Here is a 22973-nt window from a genome sequence, read left to right as displayed (position 1 = left end):
AGTGTTCAGAATGTCTCTCACATATAACAAGAGCTGGAGATGGCAGGATACCTGTGTGGCCCAAGGAACTAGAGCTAGCAAATTATGGGCCAAACAATTGCAACCAAAGGCTGGAAGAGGAAAGGTCTGCAACCAGCTCTGTCTCCTAGCTCTCTGGTATTTGCTGCCAACGGGCAGAGTCTATTTCGTGAAGCATCAAGCACTGAAAAGAAGACTCCTGCTGCTGGAAGGTGACAGGAAGTAACGTCCAATGCAAGATCAAGGCTTGTCCTCGAAGCAATGCCCATAATGGAAGAAAAAAAAAAAAGAGAAAGCGGAAGAGAAACGTTAAGTCGCAAGTCCAACCTGGCCCCCAGCCTAGCCCAGCCCAAGGAAGGTAGGAGTCAAGGAGAAGAAACTAAAAGAGAAGAGCCTTGGACCACAACATTCTCCACAAGGTACACTCAACAAACTTCACCCTACTCTTGAACCAAGTTACAAAGAGAGCTTCTTAATCCCTACTTTGGCTCCTTAAAAGCTGCTATCAGTTCACTCATTAGACACATATGATTTCAGAACAACTGTAATAGTTCAAACTAGATGGCTCTTTCCTTCCTAAGGATTATTAATTAAAGAAGATCTATATAGCTCTAAGTATATGATACATAAAATAGAATACTCTGTAGAATATAAGTAACTCTTAGTTCAGTGTATTAATGAACGTCTGTAAGAAATGTGGCAATGATTTCCCTAATGGAAGAGCCTGGGGGAGGTAAATCTGTCTTCTAGGATTTCCTCCCCAGAGCTCAGAAACTCAGGTGTTGTTTTAGCTCTCCTACACTCTCTTCACCCAAGCCCGCCTTCCTGTTGGGGATCGGACCTCCCTATTGGCTCTCTCATACCTTTCAACTGCCTGCTTTGTGACATCACTCTCCTACCAAACCTACTACCACTTGGTAGAGTCTTGGGGTTTCCGTGGAGCTGTTTGGACCAGTAACCAGTGACCTCTGTACTGGACACGTGCGCCGTTCAGCTGCAGCCACTCGGACATCCTCTAGTGTTGTCTCCTCATCCCTTGTACCTGCAGTGGATGCTTCCTCTTCTCTGACCATGTCAGGTAAGAAAAGAAACTTTGGAAAGTTTTGCGTTCGATTTCTTTTGCCCCTAAATTGAGTAAGTAGGAGATTCAAAATAGCATGGAATAATGAGGGAAAGTATTGAACTACACGTCTGGAGACCTAATTTCAGTTTTGACTTTGACGTTTACTATCTGTGTGACTTTGGACAAATCACTGGCTGTCTCACAAAGCCTGTTGCTTTCCTTAACTGTTACGTTAGGATACCACGTTGGGTTGATCACTCTGATCCCCTTCTTTTCCAGTATTGAGCCTTAAAGGGTACCCATGTAGAAAACGAAATCAGACACTTCTCAAGAGTGTTTCAACAGAAACATAGAAAAGCCAGGGGACATAGAAAACTAGCAATATATACCAAGATGTTTCATCTCTAATGGTCTCCCTCCACTAGGATTTCGACTAGTTGAAAAGAGAGAATAGGGAGAGAGGATGGAGAGTACTGGGCTCTACAGGGAGGCACAGAGTCGAGCGTAAGGAAGTTTAGGATGGTTTTCATTAGCACAGGCCAACAGGCACCAAGAGATGGGAGAAAATGTAAGAATGAAGAGGGAAAGCATAGAGGAGCTCTCAAGAAAAACGGAGTTTGCAATGGAATGCTGATGGGAACCAAAGATTTTCAATTAAAGCAGAAACAGCACAGAGGGAAACCTGCTCAGAGCAGGGCAAAACCAAGTTGATGGTAGCAAACCCTTACATTAACAGACTAAGAAGGAAAGTAAGGCCAGAACAGGGGATCACCAGGAAAGGCAGCTTATCAGAAAAGTCATACTCCGTTTTCTTTCTTTTATTGCCTCTCTGAATACAGTTGGCCACTTGACAGTTTTGAATATAAACATTTTAGAAATACGTTTTAGAAATGATGCCTCCTATAAACAAGCAACCACAGTGGTTATCTAGGGGGCTGCTTTTCAGTGTTTTATTCTTTCTAATTTTTAAACTAGGTAGACATTTCACCAATTCAACATTTTAAGTGATATCTTCTAAATTGAATCAGAAGGACTATTTTCCTTTGTGTGATATGTAGGTTCTAAGGCAAGGCTGCTTTTCATTTTTACAGTTATTTCCTTCCTAACACAGAGAGCACATTGATCAACAGCCATCGTTCGCTTGTAGAGCTTAGCTACCGAAGAAGAAGAAGAAGAAGAAGAAAAAGTCAAGCCCCACATCTCTAATTCCCCCCCCCACTTAGGGAATTCCCTGGCGGTCCAGTGCTTAGGACTCGGTGCTTTCACGGCCAGGGCCACGCGGCGCGGCCAAAGAAACAAAACAAACAAACATCCACGTTTATCGAAAACCATATTGTGGAGTCCTGTGGATTTTCTTACATTTGAAAATCTTTTTTAATTGGATTCTAGGCATGATGGTTTTTTGAGGTTTTGGGATGCCATCTTCTTGGATGCTGAAGATGATTCTAATCTAAGTTCTAGGATAAATCCAAAAACCTTCCTGATACATTTTAAGCTTCCTTTCTGCTTATTATATAAGCTATATTCATTGAAATATATATTTCTCCTAGGCTTAATACCTCTTACTTGCTGGGTAAAAATATGAAGGAGCACAATAATGAAACTCTTTTACACTTATTATTTTGCTGTCTGCTTCGTACCGGTTTTCATTGAAATACTTGTCTATATGTGTTGTGGCTACCTATACATGCACATTTATTGCATTCTGTTGCTTGTTATGCATTTTTTACTGACATACCTTCTCTGTCTGTATGCATTGGCTAGGAATTCATTCACCTCTATCACCTCCATCATGTCTTCTGGTTAATAGTATTCACTAAAATAGAGTGGGCAAAATTCACTTTCATAATATTGCATGGATAGTACAGAATGCCATTTGTTAGTAAATTCATTAGGCTTCGATACTTGCCACATACCCCAGTTTTCATTAATATCTATGGATTTCTTTTTCGTTAACGTAATATGCTTGTCATGATTTTTCTTTGTCTTTCTAGAACTTATTGTATCTTCCTCCATATAAATCATACGCAATAGATCAGCTTATTCATCTATTAATTATTACTGCTATTATTATTGGTGGTGGTGTTATAACCACTTTACAGGTGAGGAATCTGAAGTAATCAGATAACTCTTCCCTTTCCAAAAGCACTTAAGAAATCCACTTTCGGGTAATCATTTTGAGGTAGGATGAGAAACCAGGCTTGAAGAGGGCAAAAATGACTCTTTCAATTCACCAGTTGGACTGAGCTGTACGTCACCTCTAGGTAATAGCGTGGGAACTGCACAAGCAAAGGGAGACACTGAAGACGACAATGGTAACAGCCGTACTGTTTTCTAATGGACAAAAAAAATGCCTATATTATAAGTTCTATTTCTCCTGCTTTCTGGCAGTATCATGCTCAGAGTGGAGTCCTGGCAAGGAAGTCAGGATACTTAGGTTCTGAAACCTGGTAATGATACTAACATAATGAGAGAACTTGAACAAGTCAACCCGACCTCTCTGAGCCTCAGTTTCCTTACGAAATGAGACTGAGAACATCGAAGTTCTCTAAGGGCCTCCTAGTTCTAAAATGCTTCCAGTCTAGGAAATAGCATAGAAGTCAATACGAGTGCAGGCTGAAGGGAAAGACAGGGCAGGGAGAAGGTTGCTTCCAGCCTAGAGAACAATCTCTGAACCACACCACTTGGCTCTTCTGCCCGTCTGTGCCCAAGATGGGAGCACAGGCAGTTAATAGAGAAGAGTGGAAAACTGCTCAGTCCTTACAGCCATCATTAACTGTCTGATTTTGGGTTTCTCAGGAAGTAGTGATAGTAGAGGTGTCCTGATAGCAAGAACCTTCAGATGATGCCGTTCCTCAAACGTAGTGAGAATTTCTCAACCTCCCTGAGTTTTTCATGACCCTCTTGTTCTTACAGAAAATTTCCAACATCCATCTCTACTTGGAACTCTAAATTCTCTGCAGCATTCTCCTCCTGTGGTGAGCAATGCAACTTCCCTAACACGAAGTGTCTGCAACTTCTCCAGAGTCTCTGCCCCTGCCGTCAGTTCGGCATCGGCTACTGGTACCCCTTTCCAGACACTCATGGGTAGTGCCTACCTTTACCAACATTCTAGCACGACTATGTTATCTGGAGTTACTGACCACAGCCAGATCTCCACTTCAGCTGCTTCCTATCCAGGTGTTCTTGAGTGGGACATCACAGCAAGCACTGAAAAGAATTCTTCTTCACTCGGAGACTTTACTCTGGCACTCACTGACCGCCACACAGCTGCCTCCTCCATGTTTCTGGCAGCCCAGTATGATAAAACTTCAGACGCCAAGAACATGGTCCCTCTACATCCATCGCTTTCTGCCAGCCTTGCTCAGGGAACACCATCTCAGATTCCAAATCAGGGGCAGAGCCGCCTGCCACTTCCCTGCCAGGAAGGGAGCCAGGTATATTACTATAACCAAGGCACACTGGGGTCTTTACTGTATGGAGAACTTGGCTCCTGCCCGCAATCCTACGGCTCGGCGTCATACACAGGAAGTCGGGCCTCTGGGCAACCAGAAATGGGAATGGGACCGAAGGAGATTCAGCCCACAAATATCCGACCACCAGCTTCCACCTCTGCAGTCTGCCACCCTGTGTCTGCTCAACGCATCACAGAAACAAGTTTTCAAGGTGAGTATAACAAACGCCAGAGAAAGTTGAAGAATGAGGTCGGCATTCAAAAATGGGGTCAAATCGACAGCTGGGAAGGGGTGTAGAGGCAGGTAGAATTCAGATCCTGAGCCTTTAATAACCACTACCTTCGCTCAGTGCCCTCTGTTTTTAGACTCTCTATGAGAACACCTAGGGCTTCCCTGGTGGCGCCGTGGTTAAGAATCCGCCTGCCAATGCAATGCGGGGGACACGGGTTCGAGCCCTGGTCTGCGAAGATCCCACATGCCGTGCAGCAACTAAGCGCATGTGCCACAACGACGGAGCCTGCATTCTAGAGCCCGTGAGCCTCAACTACCGAAGCCCACGTGCCTACAGCCCATGCTCCGCAACAAGAGAAGCCACCGCGATGAGAAGCCCGCACACCGCAACCAAGAGTAGCCCCCGCTAGCCGCCAACTAGAGAAAGCCCGTGCACAGCAATGAGAGACCCAGTGCAGCCAAAAACATAAATACGTAGAATAAATAAGTTCAAACAGTAAATAAATACATAAACATAAATTACAAAAAAAAAAGAACACCTAATGCAGGTGGGACGGTGGGAGGGCCACTGTAGAGGTCATCTATGCTACATGTACAAGAACCCCGAGAGCACACCAATCGGTACCACACTTTTCACTGCTGTAGCCGATCGTTCCCCCTGTACTGCCACACTGTAGCACTCCCTTCCCTCATCTACTGCTATAGTCTCTTCGGAAGGTGTTTCAGAACTCTTGTTATGAGAGTGCCAGTTGAACTGTCCTCACTTCCTTCATTTATACCAGGATTGAAGACCTTGTGGTCCGAGATCCTGTCCAGAGAGCAAGCAGGCTAAGACTCTGTCTTTGTTGATGTATTTCATCAGCAAGGGCTCTACCCCCTCTCCTAGTTCATGGTGTGACGTGTTCTTGGCCTCTCGGGAAAGTGGGGAGAATGGAAAGGACCCTATATGAGAATGCTAGGCTTTGTAAAACATTTCAGGTTTTTAAAAATAAGACTCATTTTGTATTGGACTTATAAACAGTCCTATGAAATACAAAGCGAGCCGAGAATCAGCGACAGGAAAGGCTCACCAGTAAGAATTACAACAGTCACCGCTTACCTCGTAGCATAGGGCACTGTCCGTGATCCTTAAGAAGAGTTAGTAGAAATGCCTTGCCCATCTTGCCCCTGAACCCCTTGAAAGGTACACGACTGCTGTGTTGGTGTTTAGGGGGAGCATCTCACTTACCAGGGACTGACTTCTCCCTTGATCCCTTTGTAGGGATGGAGACCTCCCCCCTGGTGATGAAAAATTCCCTGGGATTGCAACCTCCAAGCCAGACGTTTTGTGTGACACAAAGTCAAGAACTCCCCAAGTCCTGCAGTAGCAGAAACAGCCACATACTTGAGAGTAACCCACCATCTGAACTTGGGGACATTTCAGTGACAGCTCCAGTCCAGAGTGCCAGGCGTCTCCTGGCCCTGCCTCCAGCTCCAAGCCAGGGACAAATAGAGAGTAAGCACGTGGATGATATCAAAACCAAGCTTTCAAAGCCTCTGGATGCCTACCAGATCCCAACAGAGAACCAAGATCCTCCACTACTCCCTTTAGGAATCCCTGATATTCACCAGCCGCTGGCCTGCACCGATCCCCTCAGCCAAGAGGAGCAGCCTGGTTCTGAAAATGCTGATCTGGGAGAGAACAGCCGGAGTCGTCAGGACCTAGGGACACTTGAAAATGGGATTGAACCTAGCAGTGGTCTTGCAGACATTACTACACTGGCGGAGGATATTCACCTTCCCCAGCTCTTTAATCCTTTGAAAGATCTTGATCAATCCCAAGGTCCCAACGTGATCAAAGCTAAAGACACCAGAGCCATTAAGGTGAATCAGGTGCAGGAAAAGCCAAGTGTCATAAAGGTTCCCTCTGATCAACCCAGGAAGAACAAACAGAAAGCCTCTGAGCCTATCAGTGGCGCTCCCAAGGCCAAAATCCAGCCAAAGAATCCAGAGTGCCTGTTAGGGGGAGAAGTGGTTATATGCCACGCTGCAGTCAGTGACAGGGCTCCTGTGAACACGGCCAAGCACTCTCAAGGCAAACCTCAGAAAGCTGCATCCAGAAAGATCAGCAAAACTAAGAGCCACGGGCAGGAAAAGACCAAAAGGACCAGAGGGAGAAACAAGGCTGAGGAGAACAAGCAGTCAGGGAACAAAGTCAAGGCAGAAGAGAAGCCAGCAATCCCCCACACGAAGCGAAAGGAACACCAAACTGAGCTTCTCCAACAGAGCTTTCAAAAGCCTCGAACCTCCCTTGGCGTGCGCATGCTGGAGTCTGTGAAGGTTCTTCATGCGCTGGGGAAGAAGAATGAGACGAAAACTGGGCGCTCTTCCTGTCGGCTCTTGGGAAAGTCAAGCAACCCCAAAGACCCCCAGCCACCCCCAGCTATCCAGCCATGGCGGCATACCCCACGTGAGGGGAAGGGTCCTGAGAAAACGCAAGTCCAAGCCCAGAAACCAGACAGCAGTGCTGAAACAGAGTGTCCGTCTCCAGCCCAGTATGAGCGGCCTCCTCCTGGGAAGGTCAAGTTGATACCTCTGCCTTTTTCTGCCTGGGACAAGCCTCAAGCTCGACCCGCTCCTCGGAGGCCACAGTCTCTGGCCTCACATCGGCCTGCTGGGGCTTACCGTGCCCAGCCTGGTTCTACTGACTCAGCTCAACCTGCTGCAGCCAATTCATCCCAGCCAGCTCCTGCCTCTTTGCCAGGCCCCGCCAAACCAGCTCAGCCAACTGTGACCAACCCAACCCAACCGGCTTGGCCCAACCATACCCAGCCTCGTGTCCCTCAGTCTGCTGCTCCTAGGCCTGCACCCTCCAAAACTTCATCTGGCGCTCCTCTCCAGCGGGAGCCTGTTCCCCCTGCTGTGAATAAGCGCCAGTCCCCACCCAAGCTCCAAACCCACTTTCTACTCCAAGACTTCAGCAAGCAACGAGTTCCATGGAGGGAACCCAACGTGCCTGAGCCAGTCATGTCAAAGCCCATCGAACAAGAGCAGAGGCCAGAGCGAGAGGCCATGAAGAGGCGGGCTCAACAACAACGGGAGAATGCTGCCGGATACACCTCTTCGGGCAAGCTGCAATTTTTCACCGAGAGGGAAAACGAAATGGAAATTGCCGACTACTACGGATACGTCAAGTGAGAGCTGCTAGGATTCTTGGTGCCACCTTGGCTACCAGCTGTTCTTCCATACACAGGTAAGACAGGTATAGAACTGAATAAGTAAATGGAATACAATTAATAGATGAGTAACAAACCTTTCGAATTTTCAGATGCTGCTAACTGGGGCGTGAGAAAGGAAGGACTGAAAGTTGGATGGGAGAATGAAGGAAAGGGGTAAAAACTGAGCAAAGAGGAAGGAACTTGGCCCAGGGCTAGGAAGGCCAAAAGAGACGTATGGATTTAGGAAAGGAAGCAGGAGCGAGGATGAAATGGCAGAAGTAAAAAGCAGGGTCAGAGGTCTGGGTTGAAAGAACACAATTGGAGTAGAGTTGAAGGTGACAGAAGATGAGTCTAGGTTTACTAGGAGAAATAGAAAAAGTCTCTCGGGGACGCTGGCCTTAAGTCTCACAACCACCAGATAGGTATTTCAGAAAACAAGAGGTTCAGGACACATCTCTGAAAGGTCTGAGTTGCCTTATTCAGGTGTGACTGTAGTGGGGGAATAGGGAAATCTACCAGAGAAGTGGCTAGGGCTCAGAGTTATCCTAGGGGCAGCTGACGACAGGGGCAGAGCCAAGGGAACTGCTGGATCAGGAGGCCCACGAACAAAGCAGGGGCATAGCCGCCTGTCACTTCCCTGCCAGGAAGGAAGCCAGGTATATTACTGTAACCAAGGCACACTGGGGTCTTTACTGTATGGAGAACTTGGCTCCTGCCCGCAATCCTACGGCTCGGCGTCACACACAGGAAGTAGGGCCTCTGGGCAACCAGAAATGGGAATGGGACTGAAGGAGATTCAGCCCACAAATATCCGACCACCAGCTTCCACCTCTGCAGTCTGCCACCCTGTGTCTGCTCAACGCATCACAGAAACAAGTTTTCAAGGTGAGTATACAGACGGCAGAGAAAAGTTGAACAATGAGGTCAGCATTCAAAAATGGGGTCAAATCGACAGCTGGGAAGGGGTGTAGAGACAGGTAGAATTTAGATCCTGAGCCTTTAATAACCACTACCTTCTCTCAGTGCTCTCTGTTTTTAGACTCTATATGAGAACACCTAGGGCTTCCCTGGTGGCGCCTGCCAATGCAGGGGACACGGGTTCGAGCCCTGGTCTGCGAAGATCCCACATGCCGTGCAGCAACTAAGCGCATGTGCCACGACGACGGAGCCTGCATTCTAGAGCCCGTGAGCCTCAACTACCGAAGCCCACGTGCCTACAGCCCATGCTCCGCAACAAGAGAAGCCACCGCGATGAGATGCCCGCACACCGCAACCGAGAGTAGCCCCCGCTAGCCGCCAACTAGAGAAAGCCCGTGCACAGCAATGAGAGACCCAGTGCGGCCAAAAACATAAATACGTAGAATAAATAAGTTCAAACAGTAAATAAATACATAAACATAAATTACAAAAAAAAAGAACACCTAATGCAGGTGGGAAGGTGGGAGGGCCACCGTAGAGGTCATCTATGCTACATGTACAAGAATCCCGAGAGCACACCAATCGGTACCACACTTTTCACTGCTGTAGCCGATCGTTCCCCCTGTACTGCCACACTGTAGCACTCCCTTCCCTCATCTACTGCTATAGTCTCTTCGGAAGGTGTTTCAGAACTCTTGTTATCAGAGTGCCAGTTGAACTGTCCTCACTTCCTTCATTTATACCAGGATTGAAGACCTTGTGGTCCGAGATCCTGTCCAGAGAGCAAGCAGGCTAAGGCTCTGTCTTTGTTGATGTATTTCATCAGAAAGGGCTCTACCCCCTCTCCTAGTTCATGGTGTGAAGTGTTCTTGGCCTCTCGGGAAAGTGGGGAGAATGGAAAGGACCCTATATGAGAATGCTAGGCTCTGTAAAACATTTCAGGTTTTTAAAAATAAGACTCATTTTGTATTGGACTGACAACAGTCCTATGAAATACAAAGAAGGCCGAGAATCAGTGACAGGAAAGGATCACCAGTAAGAACTACAGCAGTCACCGCTTACCTCGTAGCATAGGGCACTGTCCGTGATCCTTAAGAAGAGTTAGTAGAAATGCCTTGCCCATCTTGCCCCTGAACCCCTTGAAAGGTACACGACTGCTGTGTTGGTGTTTAGGGGGAGCATCTCACTTACCAGGGACTGACTTCTCCCTTGATTCCTCTGTAGTGATGGAGACTTCCCCGCTGATGAAAAATTCCCTGGGATTGCAACCTCCAAGCCAGACAGCTTTCCTATGGAATGACAGAGAACTTGTCAAGGTGAAACACCAGTCTGCGGGAGAAAGGGAGGAAGAGAATGATGGAAATCGTTTCTGGGAAACTATTTTTACATTATGTGTTGTTTGTTCCCGGTAAATAAACTGAAATCTTCTTAACAGTACAACAAAATCTAAACCACTAAAGCCAACAATACAGGAGTATAACGTTCGACAAAAATTTCTTTGGCTGCGCAGCATGTGGGATCTTAGCTCCCCAACCAGGGATTGAACCCACGCCTGCTGCGTTGGAAGCGCAGAGTCTTCACCACGGGACCACCGGGGAAGTCCCAGGACTATCACTTTTAAAGGAGAAGGTACAAACCCCTCGGTTCTATGAACTGGAGATTTTTAGTAAGAAGTCAATATATTTGTTGTTAGGCACATTTTATGTTAGGCTGTCTCCCTGCACAGGATGCAGGCGCCTTGAGAATGGAAGTCATATCCCTCTATAGTACGTCCCTCTTCTTTCTGCTTTGCAGTTTGCTGCTCCACTTGTTCAACCCCACCTAGTAATAACCTATACTTCCCTTGTTCCTGTTTTCCCATCTGGAAAACAGACAAAAGGCAACCAAACAACGCAAAGGTCTCAACAAATAAGGGATATCCAAAACCAGAGATGGCCAGAACTTCTGTACCCCTGATGAAATAGTCCTCATACAAAACCTGATAATCAAATTCCTTAATGCTAGGAATCACAGTGAAAAATAGTATCTGAACTGACTTCTGTCAGATGAGTGAGAACTAAGGTTAATTCAGTGTATCTGAAGCATAGAAAGTGAGGGCAAAAGTGGCACAAGATGGGGCTAGAGAAGCAGAGAGGATTCTAGACCACGCAGAGTCTTAAAGGCCAACAGTGTGTTTTCTATTCTCAAAACAATGCTTGTGAGCGATGTTTATGAGCAACGTTCCAACTTGCTTTGAAGGTTTCTTGTGTGAAGAGTGGATTGGAAGGAAACAAGATATATGGACACCAGTTAGGACCTAATCGCAACAGACAGGCAAGTTCAGTATTAGGAAGTTGAGGAAGAGCTGGCTGACAGATTCCAAAGAAATTCAGGAGATGAACTGAAGCGGGCTTAATGGGGTAGGAGATGGAGGAAAGGAAGGTCTTAGGGAATTCAAGGGTTTACTGCACACATGAGCAAAGTCTCAAAATTAATCATTTGAACGTACAGAGGCGGATCTCCCAAATGACACCGGTTAGGAAGCAACGGTACGCCCTTTAGAATTCCTAGAGACAACACAAATCAACTGTTTCGATGGAAAATTCGGCGGGACTCTTGATTTCCATGGGAATACAGAGAAAAGAGACACTGATCTGGCTTGCAGGTATATTTAGGAAGTTGTTAGCCGGACATCACCTACTAGTATCATGTAAGTAGGCCGTCCGAAGTAGGAAGCTTAGGGGAAAAACCTGGAGGAAAACTTAAAAGCTTAAGCCACACCTCTACACTACACCACCTTTCACAATTTCTTCTCAGATAAGCATCATCCCCATCAGTGAAGAAACTCGTTCGTACCTCATAATAGGAAAAACAGGCCTAAAGATTCAATGTGTGTCTTGGGAGGTCCCATCTATGCGATATCTTCCTGGGACCAGAAAAGGCCCCAGGAAGATCCATCTCTGCACCCCTGAAAGCTTACCACCAAGGAAAATGACTAGGTCCATAGATTTCCTCCCTCAAACCAGCTTACCTCACACATAGATCATTAGCAACTCCGCCCTTACTCACATTATCACAGTCACAAGAGTGGTTAGGGAGAAAAGCACTAACCAGGGGAACTAAAACAGAGGCAATCCAGGCCAAGCTGGGCTGGTGGCAGATATCTTGCTCCTTACGCTCGGGTGCATAATGCGACTCACCACAGTGCCTTTTTCACAGACCCTTTTGAACGTTTCTCCACAGAATCCAACAGCTCAAGTTAGTTCATGACGCTTCAAGGTCAACAATCGTCAAGAGAAAAACATGCAATATGTCTTACAATGTTGGATTCCTTACAAACAGGACAAGGAGATAACCATGTAGACAAAACCAGAGCATTTGAAAACATCTGTATTCTACAAACACACCAGTGAATGCTATAAATAAGGTACTATGACATAAAACAAAATGAAAACTAGATGTGAGACTCTTCTCTTCAGTGTACAGACTTCATGGCAGTTGCTGCACACTATCTAGCTACTTAGATCTTTAACTCTCTGTTCTGTTAATACCAAATGAGGCCCAAGTGTGTCAACCTGTTTCCCACAGAAACCAAAAAGTCTACATGCATCTCTTTTCTCCTGTGCCCTTTCACCTTACCTGCTCCCAATTCTCCACCAACGTCCTCCTCTTTCTCTAATTATTCTCCTCTTCATTTTGCTTGGCCTTGCCCCCAAGCATGCAAGACAGAGAGTCCTAGAGGTCCAAGATTCTAGAGTGGCTGTTTGCAAGGCGGAGGAGATTACAGTAACTGCCACACTGTATATACTTCTGTGCAAAGAAAAAGGGACAGTGTTCAGAATGTCTCTCACATATAACAAGAGCTGGAGATGGCAGGATACCTGTGTGGCCCAAGGAACTAGAGCTAGCAAATTATGGGCCAAACAATTGCAACCAAAGGCTGGAAGAGGAAAGGTCTGCAACCAGCTCTGTCTCCTAGCTCTCTGGTATTTGCTGCCAACGGGCAGAGTCTATTTCGTGAAGCATCAAGCACTGAAAAGAAGACTCCTGCTGCTGGAAGGTGACAGGAAGTAACGTCCAATGCAAGATCAAGGCTTGTCCTCGAAGCAATGCCCATAATGGAAGAAAAAAAAAAAAGAGAAAGCGGAAGAGAAACGTTAAGTCGCAAGTCCAACCTGGCCCCCAGCCTAGCCCAGCCCAAGGAAGGTAGGAGTCAAGGAGAAGAAACTAAAAGAGAAGAGCCTTGGACCACAACATTCTCCACAAGGTACACTCAACAAACTTCACCCTACTCTTGAACCAAGTTACAAAGAGAGCTTCTTAATCCCTACTTTGGCTCCTTAAAAGCTGCTATCAGTTCACTCATTAGACACATATGATTTCAGAACAACTGTAATAGTTCAAACTAGATGGCTCTTTCCTTCCTAAGGATTATTAATTAAAGAAGATCTATATAGCTCTAAGTATATGATACATAAAATAGAATACTCTGTAGAATATAAGTAACTCTTAGTTCAGTGTATTAATGAACGTCTGTAAGAAATGTGGCAATGATTTCCCTAATGGAAGAGCCTGGGGGAGGTAAATCTGTCTTCTAGGATTTCCTCCCCAGAGCTCAGAAACTCAGGTGTTGTTTTAGCTCTCCTACACTCTCTTCACCCAAGCCCGCCTTCCTGTTGGGGATCGGACCTCCCTATTGGCTCTCTCATACCTTTCAACTGCCTGCTTTGTGACATCACTCTCCTACCAAACCTACTACCACTTGGTAGAGTCTTGGGGTTTCCGTGGAGCTGTTTGGACCAGTAACCAGTGACCTCTGTACTGGACACGTGCGCCGTTCAGCTGCAGCCACTCGGACATCCTCTAGTGTTGTCTCCTCATCCCTTGTACCTGCAGTGGATGCTTCCTCTTCTCTGACCATGTCAGGTAAGAAAAGAAACTTTGGAAAGTTTTGCGTTCGATTTCTTTTGCCCCTAAATTGAGTAAGTAGGAGATTCAAAATAGCATGGAATAATGAGGGAAAGTATTGAACTACAAGTCTGGAGACCTAATTTCAGTTTTGACTTTGACGTTTACTATCTGTGTGACTTTGGACAAATCACTGGCTGTCTCACAAAGCCTGTTGCTTTCCTTAACTGTTACGTTAGGATACCACGTTGGGTTGATCACTCTGATCCCCTTCTTTTCCAGTATTGAGCCTTAAAGGGTACCCATGTAGAAAACGAAATCAGACACTTCTCAAGAGTGTTTCAACAGAAACATAGAAAAGCCAGGGGACATAGAAAACTAGCAATATATACCAAGATGTTTCATCTCTAATGGTCTCCCTCCACTAGGATTTCGACTAGTTGAAAAGAGAGAATAGGGAGAGAGGATGGAGAGTACTGGGCTCTACAGGGAGGCACAGAGTCGAGCGTAAGGAAGTTTAGGATGGTTTTCATTAGCACAGGCCAACAGGCACCAAGAGATGGGAGAAAATGTAAGAATGAAGAGGGAAAGCATAGAGGAGCTCTCAAGAAAAACGGAGTTTGCAATGGAATGCTGATGGGAACCAAAGATTTTCAATTAAAGCAGAAACAGCACAGAGGGAAACCTGCTCAGAGCAGGGCAAAACCAAGTTGATGGTAGCAAACCCTTACATTAACAGACTAAGAAGGAAAGTAAGGCCAGAACAGGGGATCACCAGGAAAGGCAGCTTATCAGAAAAGTCATACTCCGTTTTCTTTCTTTTATTGCCTCTCTGAATACAGTTGGCCACTTGACAGTTTTGAATATAAACATTTTAGAAATACGTTTTAGAAATGATGCCTCCTATAAACAAGCAACCACAGTGGTTATCTAGGGGGCTGCTTTTCAGTGTTTTATTCTTTCTAATTTTTAAACTAGGTAGACATTTCACCAATTCAACATTTTAAGTGATATCTTCTAAATTGAATCAGAAGGACTATTTTCCTTTGTGTGATATGTAGGTTCTAAGGCAAGGCTGCTTTTCATTTTTACAGTTATTTCCTTCCTAACACAGAGAGCACATTGATCAACAGCCATCGTTCGCTTGTAGAGCTTAGCTACCGAAGAAGAAGAAGAAGAAGAAGAAAAAGTCAAGCCCCACATCTCTAATTCCCCCCCCCACTTAGGGAATTCCCTGGCGGTCCAGTGCTTAGGACTCGGTGCTTTCACGGCCAGGGCCACGCGGCGCGGCCAAAGAAACAAAACAAACAAACATCCACGTTTATCGAAAACCATATTGTGGAGTCCTGTGGATTTTCTTACATTTGAAAATCTTTTTTAATTGGATTCTAGGCATGATGGTTTTTTGAGGTTTTGGGATGCCATCTTCTTGGATGCTGAAGATGATTCTAATCTAAGTTCTAGGATAAATCCAAAAACCTTCCTGATACATTTTAAGCTTCCTTTCTGCTTATTATATAAGCTATATTCATTGAAATATATATTTCTCCTAGGCTTAATACCTCTTACTTGCTGGGTAAAAATATGAAGGAGCACAATAATGAAACTCTTTTACACTTATTATTTTGCTGTCTGCTTCGTACCGGTTTTCATTGAAATACTTGTCTATATGTGTTGTGGCTACCTATACATGCACATTTATTGCATTCTGTTGCTTGTTATGCATTTTTTACTGACATACCTTCTCTGTCTGTATGCATTGGCTAGGAATTCATTCACCTCTATCACCTCCATCGTGTCTTCTGGTTAATAGTATTCACTAAAATAGAGTGGGCAAAATTCACTTTCATAATATTGCATGGATAGTACAGAATGCCATTTGTTAGTAAATTCATTAGGCTTCGATACTTGCCACATACCCCAGTTTTCATTAATATCTATGGATTTCTTTTTCGTTAACGTAATATGCTTGTCATGATTTTTCTTTGTCTTTCTAGAACTTATTGTATCTTCCTCCATATAAATCATACGCAATAGATCAGCTTATTCATCTATTAATTATTACTGCTATTATTATTGGTGGTGGTGTTATAACCACTTTACAGGTGAGGAATCTGAAGTAATCAGATAACTCTTCCCTTTCCAAAAGCACTTAAGAAATCCACTTTCGGGTAATCATTTTGAGGTAGGATGAGAAACCAGGCTTGAAGAGGGCAAAAATGACTCTTTCAATTCACCAGTTGGACTGAGCTGTACGTCACCTCTAGGTAATAGCGTGGGAACTGCACAAGCAAAGGGAGACACTGAAGACGACAATGGTAACAGCCGTACTGTTTTCTAATGGACAAAAAAAATGCCTATATTATAAGTTCTATTTCTCCTGCTTTCTGGCAGTATCATGCTCAGAGTGGAGTCCTGGCAAGGAAGTCAGGATACTTAGGTTCTGAAACCTGGTAATGATACTAACATAATGAGAGAACTTGAACAAGTCAACCCGACCTCTCTGAGCCTCAGTTTCCTTACGAAATGAGACTGAGAACATCGAAGTTCTCTAAGGGCCTCCTAGTTCTAAAATGCTTCCAGTCTAGGAAATAGCATAGAAGTCAATACGAGTGCAGGCTGAAGGGAAAGACAGGGCAGGGAGAAGGTTGCTTCCAGCCTAGAGAACAATCTCTGAACCACACCACTTGGCTCTTCTGCCCGTCTGTGCCCAAGATGGGAGCACAGGCAGTTAATAGAGAAGAGTGGAAAACTGCTCAGTCCTTACAGCCATCATTAACTGTCTGATTTTGGGTTTCTCAGGAAGTAGTGATAGTAGAGGTGTCCTGATAGCAAGAACCTTCAGATGATGCCGTTCCTCAAATGTAGTGAGAATTTCTCAACCTCCCTGAGTTTTTCATGACCCTCTTGTTCTTACAGAAAATTTCCAACATCCATCTCTACTTGGAACTCTAAATTCTCTGCAGCATTCTCCTCCTGTGGTGAGCAATGCAACTTCCCTAACACGAAGTGTCTGCAACTTCTCCAGAGTCTCTGCCCCTGCCGTCAGTTCGGCATCGGCTACTGGTACCCCTTTCCAGACACTCATGGGTAGTGCCTACCTTTACCAACATTCTAGCACGACTATGTTATCTGGAGTTACTGACCACAGCCAGATCTCCACTTCAGCTGCTTCCTATCCAGGTGTTCTTGAGTGGGACATCACAGCAAGCACTGAAAAGAATTCTTCTTCACTCGGAGACTTTACTCTGGCACTCACTGACCGCCACACAGCTGCCTCCTCCATGTTTCTGGCAGCCCAGTATGATAAAACTTCAGACGCCAAGAACATGGTCCCTCTACATCCATCGCTTTCTGCCAGCCTTGCTCAGGGAACACCATCTCAGATTCCAAATCAGGGGCAGAGCCGCCTGTCACTTCCCTGCCAGGAAGGAAGCCAGGTATATTACTGTAACCAAGGCACACTGGGGTCTTTACTGTATGGAGAACTTGGCTCCTGCCCGCAATCCTACGGCTCGGCGTCATACACAGGAAGTCGGGCCTCTGGGCAACCAGAAATGGGAATGGGACTGAAGGAGATTCAGCCCACAAATATCCGACCACCAGCTTCCACCTCTGCAGTCTGCCACCCTGTGTCTGCTCAACGCATCACAGAAACAAGTTTTCAAGGTGAGTATAACAAACGCCAGAGAAAGTTGAAGAATGAGGTCGGCATTCAAAAATGGGGTCAAATCGACAGCTGGGAAGGGGTGTAGAGACAGGTAGAATTTAGATCCTGAGCCTTTAATAACCACTACCTTCTCTCAGTGCTCTCTGTTTTTAGACTCTATATGAGAACACCTAGGGCTTCCCTGGTGGCGCCTGCCAATGCAGGGGACACGGGTTCGAGCCCTGGTCTGCGAAGATCCCACATGCCGTGCAGCAACTAAGCGCATGTGCCACAACGACGGAGCCTGCATTCTAGAGCCCGTGAGCCTCAACTACCGAAGCCCACGTGCCTACAGCCCATGCTCCGCAACAAGAGAAGCCACCGCGATGAGATGCCCGCACACCGCAACCGAGAGTAGCCCCCGCTAGCCGCCAACTAGAGAAAGCCCGTGCACAGCAATGAGAGACCCAGTGCAGCCAAAAAAATAAATACGTAGAATAAATAAGTTCAAACAGTAAATAAATACATAAACATAAATTACAAAAAAAAAGAACACCTAATGCAGGTGGGAAGGTGGGAGGGCCACTGTAGAGGTCATCTATGCTACATGTACAAGAACCCCGAGAGCACACCAATCGGTACCACACTTTTCACTGCTGTAGCCGATCGTTCCCCCTGTACTGCCACACTGTAGCACTCCCTTCCCTCATCTACTGCTATAGTCTCTTTGGAAGGTGTTTCCGAACTCTTGTTATCAGAGTGCCAGTTGAACTGTCCTCACTTCCTTCATTTATACCAGGATTGAAGACCTTGTGGTCCGAGATCCTGTCCAGAGAGCAAGCAGGCTAAGGCTCTGTCTTTGTTGATGTATTTCATCAGAAAGGGCTCTACCCCCTCTCCTAGTTCATGGTGTGAAGTGTTCTTGGCCTCTCGGGAAAGTGGGGAGAATGGAAAGGACCCTATATGAGAATGCTAGGCTCTGTAAAACATTTCAGGTTTTTAAAAATAAGACTCATTTTGTATTGGACTGACAACAGTCCTATGAAATACAAAGAAGGCCGAGAATCAGTGACAGGAAAGGATCACCAGTAAGAACTACAGCAGTCACCGCTTACCTCGTAGCATAGGGCACTGTCCGTGATCCTTAAGAAGAGTTAGTAGAAATGCCTTGCCCATCTTGCCCCTGAACCCCTTGAAAGGTACACGACTGCTGTGTTGGTGTTTAGGGGGAGCATCTCACTTACCAGGGACTGACTTCTCCCTTGATTCCTCTGTAGTGATGGAGACTTCCCCGCTGATGAAAAATTCCCTGGGATTGCAACCTCCAAGCCAGACAGCTTTCCTATGGAATGACAGAGAACTTGTCAAGGTGAAACACCAGTCTGCGGGAGAAAGGGAGGAAGAGAATGATGGAAATCGTTTCTGGGAAACTATTTTTACATTATGTGTTGTTTGTTCCCGGTAAATAAACTGAAATCTTCTTAACAGTACAACAAAATCTAAACCACTAAAGCCAACAATACAGGAGTATAACGTTCGACAAAAATTTCTTTGGCTGTGCAGCATGTGGGATCTTAGCTCCCCAACCAGGGATTGAACCCACGCCTGCTGCGTTGGAAGCGCAGAGTCTTCACCACGGGACCACCGGGGAAGTCCCAGGACTATCACTTTTAAAGGAGAAGGTACAAACCCCTCGGTTCTATGAACTGGAGATTTTTAGTAAGAAGTCAATATATTTGTTGTTAGGCACATTTTATGTTAGGCTGTCTCCCTGCACAGGATGCAGGCGCCTTGAGAATGGAAGTCATATCCCTCTATAGTACGTCCCTCTTCTTTCTGCTTTGCAGTTTGCTGCTCCACTTGTTCAACCCCACCTAGTAATAACCTATACTTCCCTTGTTCCTGTTTTCCCATCTGGAAAACAGACAAAAGGCAACCAAACAACGCAAAGGTCTCAACAAATAAGGGATATCCAAAACCAGAGATGGCCAGAACTTCTGTACCCCTGATGAAATAGTCCTCATACAAAACCTGATAATCAAATTCCTTAATGCTAGGAATCACAGTGAAAAATAGTATCTGAACTGACTTCTGTCAGATGAGTGAGAACTAAGGTTAATTCAGTGTATCTGAAGCATAGAAAGTGAGGGCAAAAGTGGCACAAGATGGGGCTAGAGAAGCAGAGAGGATTCTAGACCACGCAGAGTCTTAAAGGCCAACAGTGTGTTTTCTATTCTCAAAACAATGCTTGTGAGCGATGTTTATGAGCAACGTTCCAACTTGCTTTGAAGGTTTCTTGTGTGAAGAGTGGATTGGAAGGAAACAAGATATATGGACACCAGTTAGGACCTAATCGCAACAGACAGGCAAGTTCAGTATTAGGAAGTTGAGGAAGAGCTGGCTGACAGATTCCAAAGAAATTCAGGAGATGAACTGAAGCGGGCTTAATGGGGTAGGAGATGGAGGAAAGGAAGGTCTTAGGGAATTCAAGGGTTTACTGCACACATGAGCAAAGTCTCAAAATTAATCATTTGAACGTACAGAGGCGGATCTCCCAAATGACACCGGTTAGGAAGCAACGGTACGCCCTTTAGAATTCCTAGAGACAACACAAATCAACTGTTTCGATGGAAAATTCGGCGGGACTCTTGATTTCCATGGGAATACAGAGAAAAGAGACACTGATCTGGCTTGCAGGTATATTTAGGAAGTTGTTAGCCGGACATCACCTACTAGTATCATGTAAGTAGGCCGTCCGAAGTAGGAAGCTTAGGGGAAAAACCTGGAGGAAAACTTAAAAGCTTAAGCCACACCTCTACACTACACCACCTTTCACAATTTCTTCTCAGATAAGCATCATCCCCATCAGTGAAGAAACTCGTTCGTACCTCATAATAGGAAAAACAGGCCTAAAGATTCAATGTGTGTCTTGGGAGGTCCCATCTATGCGATATCTTCCTGGGACCAGAAAAGGCCCCAGGAAGATCCATCTCTGCACCCCTGAAAGCTTACCACCAAGGAAAATGACTAGGTCCATAGATTTCCTCCCTCAAACCAGCTTACCTCACACATAGATCATTAGCAACTCCGCCCTTACTCACATTATCACAGTCACAAGAGTGGTTAGGGAGAAAAGCACTAACCAGGGGAACTAAAACAGAGGCAATCCAGGCCAAGCTGGGCTGGTGGCAGATATCTTGCTCCTTACGCTCGGGTGCATAATGCGACTCACCACAGTGCCTTTTTCACAGACCCTTTTGAACGTTTCTCCACAGAATCCAACAGCTCAAGTTAGTTCATGACGCTTCAAGGTCAACAATCGTCAAGAGAAAAACATGCAATATGTCTTACAATGTTGGATTCCTTACAAACAGGACAAGGAGATAACCATGTAGACAAAACCAGAGCATTTGAAAACATCTGTATTCTACAAACACACCAGTGAATGCTATAAATAAGGTACTATGACATAAAACAAAATGAAAACTAGATGTGAGACTCTTCTCTTCAGTGTACAGACTTCATGGCAGTTGCTGCACACTATCTAGCTACTTAGATCTTTAACTCTCTGTTCTGTTAATACCAAATGAGGCCCAAGTGTGTCAACCTGTTTCCCACAGAAACCAAAAAGTCTACATGCATCTCTTTTCTCCTGTGCCCTTTCACCTTACCTGCTCCCAATTCTCCACCAACGTCCTCCTCTTTCTCTAATTATTCTCCTCTTCATTTTGCTTGGCCTTGCCCCCAAGCATGCAAGACAGAGAGTCCTAGAGGTCCAAGATTCTAGAGTGGCTGTTTGCAAGGCGGAGGAGATTACAGTAACTGCCACACTGTATATACTTCTGTGCAAAGAAAAAGGGACAGTGTTCAGAATGTCTCTCACATATAACAAGAGCTGGAGATGGCAGGATACCTGTGTGGCCCAAGGAACTAGAGCTAGCAAATTATGGGCCAAACAATTGCAACCAAAGGCTGGAAGAGGAAAGGTCTGCAACCAGCTCTGTCTCCTAGCTCTCTGGTATTTGCTGCCAACGGGCAGAGTCTATTTCGTGAAGCATCAAGCACTGAAAAGAAGACTCCTGCTGCTGGAAGGTGACAGGAAGTAACGTCCAATGCAAGATCAAGGCTTGTCCTCGAAGCAATGCCCATAATGGAAGAAAAAAAAAAAAGAGAAAGCGGAAGAGAAACGTTAAGTCGCAAGTCCAACCTGGCCCCCAGCCTAGCCCAGCCCAAGGAAGGTAGGAGTCAAGGAGAAGAAACTAAAAGAGAAGAGCCTTGGACCACAACATTCTCCACAAGGTACACTCAACAAACTTCACCCTACTCTTGAACCAAGTTACAAAGAGAGCTTCTTAATCCCTACTTTGGCTCCTTAAAAGCTGCTATCAGTTCACTCATTAGACACATATGATTTCAGAACAACTGTAATAGTTCAAACTAGATGGCTCTTTCCTTCCTAAGGATTATTAATTAAAGAAGATCTATATAGCTCTAAGTATATGATACATAAAATAGAATACTCTGTAGAATATAAGTAACTCTTAGTTCAGTGTATTAATGAACGTCTGTAAGAAATGTGGCAATGATTTCCCTAATGGAAGAGCCTGGGGGAGGTAAATCTGTCTTCTAGGATTTCCTCCCCAGAGCTCAGAAACTCAGGTGTTGTTTTAGCTCTCCTACACTCTCTTCACCCAAGCCCGCCTTCCTGTTGGGGATCGGACCTCCCTATTGGCTCTCTCATACCTTTCAACTGCCTGCTTTGTGACATCACTCTCCTACCAAACCTACTACCACTTGGTAGAGTCTTGGGGTTTCCGTGGAGCTGTTTGGACCAGTAACCAGTGACCTCTGTACTGGACACGTGCGCCGTTCAGCTGCAGCCACTCGGACATCCTCTAGTGTTGTCTCCTCATCCCTTGTACCTGCAGTGGATGCTTCCTCTTCTCTGACCATGTCAGGTAAGAAAAGAAACTTTGGAAAGTTTTGCGTTCGATTTCTTTTGCCCCTAAATTGAGTAAGTAGGAGATTCAAAATAGCATGGAATAATGAGGGAAAGTATTGAACTACACGTCTGGAGACCTAATTTCAGTTTTGACTTTGACGTTTACTATCTGTGTGACTTTGGACAAATCACTGGCTGTCTCACAAAGCCTGTTGCTTTCCTTAACTGTTACGTTAGGATACCACGTTGGGTTGATCACTCTGATCCCCTTCTTTTCCAGTATTGAGCCTTAAAGGGTACCCATGTAGAAAACGAAATCAGACACTTCTCAAGAGTGTTTCAACAGAAACATAGAAAAGCCAGGGGACATAGAAAACTAGCAATATATACCAAGATGTTTCATCTCTAATGGTCTCCCTCCACTAGGATTTCGACTAGTTGAAAAGAGAGAATAGGGAGAGAGGATGGAGAGTACTGGGCTCTACAGGGAGGCACAGAGTCGAGCGTAAGGAAGTTTAGGATGGTTTTCATTAGCACAGGCCAACAGGCACCAAGAGATGGGAGAAAATGTAAGAATGAAGAGGGAAAGCATAGAGGAGCTCTCAAGAAAAAC

The 22973-nt window shown here is 45.3% G+C and overlaps 1 protein-coding gene across 1 annotated transcript in view; it reads right to left on the bottom strand.

Annotated features, from left to right (window-relative positions):
• Window positions 1-22973, bottom strand: part of LOC309621936 (uncharacterized protein) — a gene marked incomplete at its 5' end in the record, with an annotated part of 133747 nt that overhangs the window by 32510 nt on the left and 78264 nt on the right. The window contains 2 exon segments of the mRNA XM_082409208.1: window positions 10074-10211; window positions 18663-18800. Of these exon segments, the coding sequence (XP_082265334.1) occupies window positions 10074-10211; window positions 18663-18800 (276 nt within the window).

Source organism: Balaenoptera borealis (genome assembly GCF_965194805.1).
Source record: "Balaenoptera borealis genome assembly, contig: HAP1_SCAFFOLD_1226, whole genome shotgun sequence".
In the NCBI taxonomy this organism is placed as follows: Eukaryota; Metazoa; Chordata; class Mammalia; order Artiodactyla; family Balaenopteridae; genus Balaenoptera; species Balaenoptera borealis.
Note: the sequence above shows the minus strand (reverse complement) of the source record. Positions and strands in the feature narration are given on the sequence as shown.